The following is an 8,916-nucleotide window of genomic DNA, read 5'->3' as shown; positions in this document are numbered from 1 at the left end:
ATCCAGTTAGGCACTACTATTTTTAATCCAAGCTTTCACTGTGGGTCAAAATTTCAAATTCTCACATATTATGACGATGCACAACGGCGATGCGCGTTAGTGTACGAGCTTCTTTCTACCGTCGAGTTTACGTCGACCCTAGGAGGATTCAAGTGTACACTTGAATCCTCCTAGGTCGACCCCTTTCTAAATATCTCTCCCCTTCCTTCTATCTGTATGGGGAGAGTAAGAGATGGCGGCTCTGCCACCGAGCGCTCCTTCCTATTGTTGGCGACTCTTCGGAGCCCAGCCATTCTGTGTTAAGAGAGGGGAGGGGGCGGCATGGGTTTTCGTAAGTGCATCTCTAAACGCGGTGAAATCGCTTCTGTTTGTTTTGTAACCCTTTAGCCCAACCACTCTGGGTAATTTTTGAATCCGAGGCTTAAAGGCCGGTTTTTTCTTGGCCGTTCAGTTCCATCCAAAGAGGGATGAAGTGCGGGGGGGGGGTCGGAACAGACACCTGGCCATGAAAGTTTCACGCGTCGTGCAGGTCCCAGGGAAGGGCACCCCTGGAGCGCTTTTTCGGGTCGCTCAGCCTAACAAAGGGCAACCATGCCATCGCTCCGTCCCCCTCCAGATTAGGTATGTTTCTCGCCAAAGGGTTGCGGTTCGTGGAAAAGTCAATAGCATTGCGTATTATTTATATTTCACTTTTGCTTCCGCCTACATGATGATGATATTTACATTTCACCTATTTTATTTAGATAATTTTCAATCGACTCGTAACTGTCGCGAAGTATAGATCTGTAAAGTATTGTGAAAACGAAAATTTCCAATTGCATAAAAGAATGAAAAACTAGTGTAGATTTCCTATAAATTTGATAAAGCTACGCAATATTAATTTTTACCTCTCCGAGGGGACAAAGTCCCCTAGGAGGGGTTATACAACCACCGTGTCTGTCTGTGGGTCTGTGGGTCTGTGGGTTTGTGGGTCTGTCAGGCCTGCGAACGCGTCCGCATTTTCGGTGCAAAGTGTAATCACTGCGTACGCAGTTTCTCGAGATCTCTGCGTTCGCAGTTTCTCGAAGGGTTGGCAAAACCACCGTGTGACGGTGAGCGTTAGCGGATTCATTTGCGTTTTGGTTTGGATGGTGTTTTTTCGCTCACCGTCGTGACGGTTTGGTGTTTTACGTTTTTGTAGTGTTTATACACTCTTTTACGCGCGTCTTTCCCCCCCATCAAGGACCCTCCCACGATTTGCTCCACAGGCAGCTGCCATAGACGTACTGCACGTAGCTCTACCGTGGAAAGTTCTTTCCCCCAAAACCCGTTCTCTCGCGTGTAGCACGGTAATGGTGACTCCCATGAAATACGCACGTAAAAGAATCTATACGTAGGTAGTGAGTGTTGAACTTGTTGTATTTGTGTTCTGATGGTTGTGCATGTTGAGTCTGTTGTGTTTATATGGGCGTTTTCTCTCCAACTTCTTCTTAATGACTTTGGGACGGACCGAGTGCTGAGTGTAATGCTACCTCTCAACGTCCAATGGCAGTGTTTCCACCAGTTGTACATGGTATTCGTCTTAGTATCAATTTGCGATCGCATCGGGTGGAATTTGAACCCGAGAAATCCTGCTTGACAGGCGGACGTTCTACCACAGAACCACCGACACTTGTTACGCCTTATTAAAAATTAGACCTTCAGCTTTATCGGAAGCGTATTTAATAGAGTACGAAATTTTGGTTTAATTGAAATAGAATTGAAATTGAAATTATTGCATGAAGAAATTCTAATTTAGCGTTTTTCTATTGATTAAAAACAAATGCTCCACCCAGGTTTCGAACCCAGACCATTCGACTTGGCAGTCGAGCGCTCTACCACAGAACCACCGATAGCTCCATAGTTTCACTGAAATTAAGACACGCATCTTAAGCATAATAGGTAATAAAGTCTTTTTTTATTAATGAATTTATGAAGGCCTAATCTGGTTTTTTTAATGGTTAAATCTTGTTTTAGCGCAGTCAGCCGAGATAAGAGGGTTAAAGGGTAGACCCTGTGGGTGGTCCACTTTGTTAGTTTTTTTGTTATTTATTTACGGGTATTTTTAACGACCTATATATAGTTGTGTTAATTCAAAGGAGATAATTTAACGTTAATTGCTTTAAGAGCTGGCGGTTAGTCAAGTGGCTCTCTGTGCTTTGTTGATGGTAAGGTTTTTGCTACTTGTAAATATATTTGGTGTGGATATTTGGATATCTACGATTTCTAACGCAGTCAATGATTTCCTGGGTGTGCGAGTCATTATATGATATTGGAAATTGGACGGCATTGGTCTTTTTCATGCGGTATGTGTCACAACGTCAACTGGAAGTCTACGAGCGTTGAAATAAAATGAGCGTTAAAGATGCGGCAAGTATTTCGTAAGCGAGAAAAATACAAATACCATCTGTAGATGTTTCTTTCATTAAAATTTGCTTAGTATTATATTCAACTGATAAACATGTACTGTAAAAAGGGTTAAATTCAATTGTGCATTGTTTTAGTAAGTCTAACTCGCTGTTGTAACTACCTAATTTATAATATTCGGAATAAATTAAACTCGATTGTTTCGTCTCAATTATTATTTTATACCGGGCAGGGTTTGAACCGAGAATACGTTTTTCGTAAATAACTCTGAATTGCGGAGATATCTTTGGGGGTCGTGTCGAGAAATTAATACCACTAGGGACCATTCTTCCGAGGAGAGGTATATTTTGGCTAAAATAGAAAAGTAGAAAATGTAAATTTGATAAAGCTACGCAATATTAATTTTTTTATATAAAATCCGGTAGTCGGATTTCGGTAACGCTAACTAGCTTCTATTTATTTAGTACATTCCTCGGCTAAAATAGAAAAGTAGAAAATGTAAATTTGATAAAGCTACGTAATATTAATTTTTTTATATAAAATCCGGTAGTCGGATTTCGGTAACGCTAACTAGCTTCTATTTATTTAGTACATTCCTCGGCTAAAATAGAAAAGTAGAAAATGTAAATTTGATAAAGCTACGCAATATTAATTTTTTTATATAAAATCCGGTAGTCGGATTTCGGTAACGCTAACTAGCTTCTATTTATTTAGTACATTCCTCGGCTAAAATAGAAAAGTAGAAAATGTAAATTTGATAAAGCTACGCAATATTAATTTTTTTATATGAAATCCGGTAGTCGGATTTCGGTAACGCTAACTAGCTTCTATTTATTTAGTACATTCCTCGGCTAAAATAGAAAAGTAGAAAATGTAAATTTGATAAAGCTACGTAATATTAATTTTTTTATATAAAATCCGGTAGTCGGATTTCGGTAACGCTAACTAGCTTCTATTTATTTAGTACATTCCTCGGCTAAAATAGAAAAGTAGAAAATGTAAATTTGATAAAGCTACGCAATATTAATTTTTTTATATAAAATCCGGTAGTCGGATTTCGGTAACGCTAACTAGCTTCTATTTATTTAGTACATTCCTCGGCTAAAATAGAAAAGTAGAAAATGTAAATTTGATAAAGCTACGTAATATTAATTTTTTTATATAAAATCCGGTAGTCGGATTTCGGTAACGCTAACTAGCTTCTATTTATTTAGTACATTCCTCGGCTAAAATAGAAAAGTAGAAAATGTAAATTTGATAAAGCTACGCAATATTAATTTTTTTATATAAAATCCGGTAGTCGGATTTCGGTAACGCTAACTAGCTTCTATTTATTTAGTACATTCCTCGGCTAAAATAGAAAAGTAGAAAATGTAAATTTGATAAAGCTACGCAATATTAATTTTTTTATATAAAATCCGGTAGTCGGATTTCGGTAACGCTAACTAGCTTCTATTTATTTAGTACATTCCTCGGCTAAAATAGAAAAGTAGAAAATGTAAATTTGATAAAGCTACGCAATATTAATTTTTTTATATAAAATCCGGTAGTCGGATTTCGGTAACGCTAACTAGCTTCTATTTATTTAGTACATTCCTCGGCTAAAATAGAAAAGTAGAAAATGTAAATTTGATAAAGCTACGCAATATTAATTTTTTTATATGAAATCCGGTAGTCGGATTTCGGTAACGCTAACTAGCTTCTATTTATTTAGTACATTCCTCGGCTAAAATAGAAAAGTAGAAAATGTAAATTTGATAAAGCTACGTAATATTAATTTTTTTATATAAAATCCGGTAGTCGGATTTCGGTAACGCTAACTAGCTTCTATTTATTTAGTACATTCCTCGGCTAAAATAGAAAAGTAGAAAATGTAAATTTGATAAAGCTACGCAATATTAATTTTTTTATATAAAATCCGGTAGTCGGATTTCGGTAACGCTAACTAGCTTCTATTTATTTAGTACATTCCTCGGCTAAAATAGAAAAGTAGAAAATGTAAATTTGATAAAGCTACGTAATATTAATTTTTTTATATAAAATCCGGTAGTCGGATTTCGGTAACGCTAACTAGCTTCTATTTATTTAGTACATTCCTCGGCTAAAATAGAAAAGTAGAAAATGTAAATTTGATAAAGCTACGCAATATTAATTTTTTTATATAAAATCCGGTAGTCGGATTTCGGTAACGCTAACTAGCTTCTATTTATTTAGTACATTCCTCGGCTAAAATAGAAAAGTAGAAAATGTAAATTTGATAAAGCTACGCAATATTAATTTTTTTATATAAAATCCGGTAGTCGGATTTCGGTAACGCTAACTAGCTTCTATTTATTTAGTACATTCCTCGGCTAAAATAGAAAAGTAGAAAATGTAAATTTGATAAAGCTACGCAATATTAATTTTTTTTATATAAAATCCGGTAGTCGGATTTCGGTAACGCTAACTAGCTTCTATTTATTTAGTATATTCCTCGGCTAAAATAGAAAAGTAGAAAATGAAAATTTGATAAAGCTACGCAATATTAATTTTTTTATATAAAATCCGGTAGTCGGATTTCGGTAACGCTAACTAGCTTCTATTTATTTAGTACATTCCTCGGCTAAAATAGAAAAGTAGAAAATGTAAATTTGATAAAGCTACGCAATATTAATTTTTTTATATGAAATCCGGTAGTCGGATTTCGGTAACGCTAACTAGCTTCTATTTATTTAGTACATTCCTCGGCTAAAATAGAAAAGTAGAAAATGTAAATTTGATAAAGCTACGTAATATTAATTTTTTTATATAAAATCCGGTAGTCGGATTTCGGTAACGCTAACTAGCTTCTATTTATTTAGTACATTCCTCGGCTAAAATAGAAAAGTAGAAAATGTAAATTTGATAAAGCTACGCAATATTAATTTTTTTATATAAAATCCGGTAGTCGGATTTCGGTAACGCTAACTAGCTTCTATTTATTTAGTACATTCCTCGGCTAAAATAGAAAAGTAGAAAATGTAAATTTGATAAAGCTACGCAATATTAATTTTTTTATATAAAATCCGGTAGTCGGATTTCGGTAACGCTAACTAGCTTCTATTTATTTAGTACATTCCTCGGCTAAAATAGAAAAGTAGAAAATGTAAATTTGATAAAGCTACGCAATATTAATGTTTTTATATAAAATCCGGTAGTCGGATTTCGGTAACGCTAACTAGCTTCTATTTATTTAGTACATTTCTCGGCTAAAATAGAAAAGTAGAAAATGTAAATTTGATAAAGCTACGCAATATTAATTTTTTTATATAAAATCCGGTAGTCGGATTTCGGTAACGCTAACTAGCTTCTATTTATTTAGTATATTCCTCGGCTAAAATAGAAAAGTAGAAAATGAAAATTTGATAAAGCTACGCAATATTAATTTTTTTATATAAAATCCGGTAGTCGGATTTCGGTAACGCTAACTAGCTTCTATTTATTTAGTATATTCCTCGGCTAAAATAGAAAAGTAGAAAATGTAAATTTGATAAAGCTACGCAATATTAATTTTTTTATATAAAATCCGGTAGTCGGATTTCGGTAACGCTAACTAGCTTCTATTTATTTAGTATATTCCTCGGCTAAAATAGAAAAGTAGAAAATGTAAATTTGATAAAGCTACGCAATATTAATTTTTTTATATAAAATCCGGTAGTCGGATTTCGGTAACGCTAACTAGCTTCTATTTATTTAGTATATTCCTCGGCTAAAATAGAAAAGTAGAAAATGTAAATTTGATAAAGCTACGCAATATTAATTTTTTTATATAAAATCCGGTAGTCGGATTTCGGTAACGCTAACTAGCTTCTATTTATTTAGTATATTCCTCGGCTAAAATAGAAAAGTAGAAAATGTAAATTTGATAAAGCTACGCAATATTAATTTTTTTATATAAAATCCGGTAGTCGGATTTCGGTAACGCTAACTAGCTTCTATTTATTTAGTACATTCCTCGGCTAAAATAGAAAAGTAGAAAATGTAAATTTGATAAAGCTACGCAATATTAATTTTTTTTATATAAAATCCGGTAGTCGGATTTCGGTAACGCTAACTAGCTTCTATTTATTTAGTATATTCCTCGGCTAAAATAGAAAAGTAGAAAATGAAAATTTGATAAAGCTACGCAATATTAATTTTTTTATATAAAATCCGGTAGTCGGATTTCGGTAACGCTAACTAGCTTCTATTTATTTAGTATATTCCTCGGCTAAAATAGAAAAGTAGAAAATGTAAATTTGATAAAGCTACGCAATATTAATTTTTTTATATAAAATCCGGTAGTCGGATTTCGGTAACGCTAACTAGCTTCTATTTATTTAGTACATTCCTCGGCTAAAATAGAAAAGTAGAAAATGTAAATTTGATAAAGCTACGCAATATTAATTTTTTTATATAAAATCCGGTAGTCGGATTTCGGTAACGCTAACTAGCTTCTATTTATTTAGTATATTCCTCGGCTAAAATAGAAAAGTAGAAAATGTAAATTTGATAAAGCTACGCAATATTAATTTTTTTATATAAAATCCGGTAGTCGGATTTCGGTAACGCTAACTAGCTTCTATTTATTTAGTATATTCCTCGGCTAAAATAGAAAAGTAGAAAATGTAAATTTGATAAAGCTACGCAATATTAATTTTTTTATATAAAATCCGGTAGTCGGATTTCGGTAACGCTAACTAGCTTCTATTTATTTAGTACATTCCTCGGCTAAAATAGAAAAGTAGAAAATGTAAATTTGATAAAGCTACGCAATATTAATTTTTTTTATATAAAATCCGGTAGTCGGATTTCGGTAACGCTAACTAGCTTCTATTTATTTAGTACATTCCTCGGCTAAAATAGAAAAGTAGAAAATGTAAATTTGATAAAGCTACGCAAATATTTGCAGTTATTATTTATTGGAGACGTGACAAGGTTTTTTCATTACAACAAGCATTATTTGTTTTTATTTATACATTTATAGTACAAGTTTATTATTATTATTCCTACCTGTATAAAATACTGTGGGTTTTATTATCACAAAAATTTATTTAATATTCAATTTAGAATTAACTTTATTCGTCATCGGTGTCTATATTTTCTTGTGCTCCCGAAAGTGCTGTTTCCGGCGGTGAAGATTTGATAAGTCGCCAGATTGATTTGACAAAACTATAATTAGGTAAAAAATAGTGTTACAAGTACCTTTTAGGTTTTGAATGAAATCGCGATAATAATGGGATTGAAACTTACTTGTATGTTTTTGGTACATAATTTTTTTTTCCTTTTTTTCTGTTTTCATTTTCCGCTGTTTGCGTGGCGCATCGTGACGTGAATGCCCGACAAACGTGTTCGTTCCCATCTAGAACGGCCATTGATTGTCGCAGCTCATACGATAGTGACTTATAATGAATCCTTTTGTCCAAGTACATTAGAACGGTGTTGTTGAAACTTTCAATAAAGTACGTATCTCGGCATTTCGCGTAATCTTCGGCGTATTTGTACAAAGTTGATTTTTTCAACATGTTTTCTAAGAGTTGTACCGCTACCTCGTCTGAAATTATTAAAATAGAAGGAACGTAATTTGGCTTCTTGCACGCGGACTCTATTTGACATTTAGCGTGATTGCCTTGAAAATGGTCAATGCAAATAAGCATTAGTTGCCGTAGCTTTTCCCCTTGACCCTCGCAATTCTCAATACACCAATAGATGTGGTTTTTTACCGCCGCCACTTTGTCCTGAAGCTCTTCGTGCCACGTAACGCCGTGTCTTTTTATGGCGCCTTTTCCAATCACCTTTAATTCCTTCGTAATAGCTTTGACAGCGTGCCACCTATCATTGGTGCTGGTGGTTCCATTCTTTGTTTTTATGATTTTGTTCACTGACGTATTTCGGTCATGCGCGTGGTCTTTTATAGTTATGTTTTTATCTTCGAATTCCTTATACATTTTCTCAATACCAAAAGCTTCGTGTCTTTGAGAGCAACTGTCATTTTCCTTTGTGACGTGCATTATGCTAACGACTTTATGGGTATGTTCATACGTACACCTCGAAAGCGCTTCGAATCGCTTTGAAGCGGTTTCTGGTAAATGTGAACGCGGTGTCTGCTAATTAGCAGACGGAAATCCAGTAGTTAAGCGAGCTTCTCGCGTTGGCCGCTAGAAAGCTCTATGGTAGCCTAAATGGCTTATTGTTTTAGCGAAATGTAAGATGGTAGGGTGAACACCTCTGGTTGAGTTGTCATGGAACAAAAATATTAAATATACCAACACCTTTAATAATTGAAATCTATTGGTTGACAAGCAATTATAATGGAAAACTATGGCTTTTAACAAATTAACTTCTTTTCTATGCTATAAAGCTGCAAATTCTAATAACTATTGATAAATAACTTTAATCTTAACAAAATATATGCCTTTTCAAAAATGAATGTTGGCAATTAAATTTGAACACCTAAATAGAACTATTTCAAATTTGAGTGTTAGCGGTTTTTTTCAATGCTAACATTATTAATTATCAAAATTAAATTTTGGC

General features: G+C 34.0%; 1 protein-coding gene across 1 annotated transcript; it reads right to left on the bottom strand.

The window, feature by feature from the left end:
• Nucleotides 1–7,631: 7,631 nt before the first annotated feature.
• LOC149921890 (uncharacterized) lies at nucleotides 7,632–8,393 on the bottom strand. The gene has a single exon (XM_090162181.1). It carries the CDS (start codon nucleotides 8,391–8,393, stop codon nucleotides 7,632–7,634), a length of 762 nt encoding a protein of 253 aa, XP_090018307.1.
• Nucleotides 8,394–8,916: the final 523 nt, after the last annotated feature.

The sequence above is a fragment of the Leiobunum rupestre genome, chromosome 11 (genome assembly GCF_980474605.1).
Source record: "Leiobunum rupestre chromosome 11, qqLeiRupe1.1.hap1, whole genome shotgun sequence".
Lineage (NCBI taxonomy): Eukaryota > Metazoa > Arthropoda > Arachnida > Opiliones > Sclerosomatidae > Leiobunum > Leiobunum rupestre.
Note: the sequence above shows the minus strand (reverse complement) of the source record. Positions and strands in the feature narration are given on the sequence as shown.

Bases quoted from the DNA above. Each gene is read 5' to 3' on its own strand.
- LOC149921890 (XM_090162181.1), bottom strand. From the start codon at position 8,393: ATGCACGTCACAAAGGAAAATGACAGTTGCTCTCAAAGACACGAAGCT.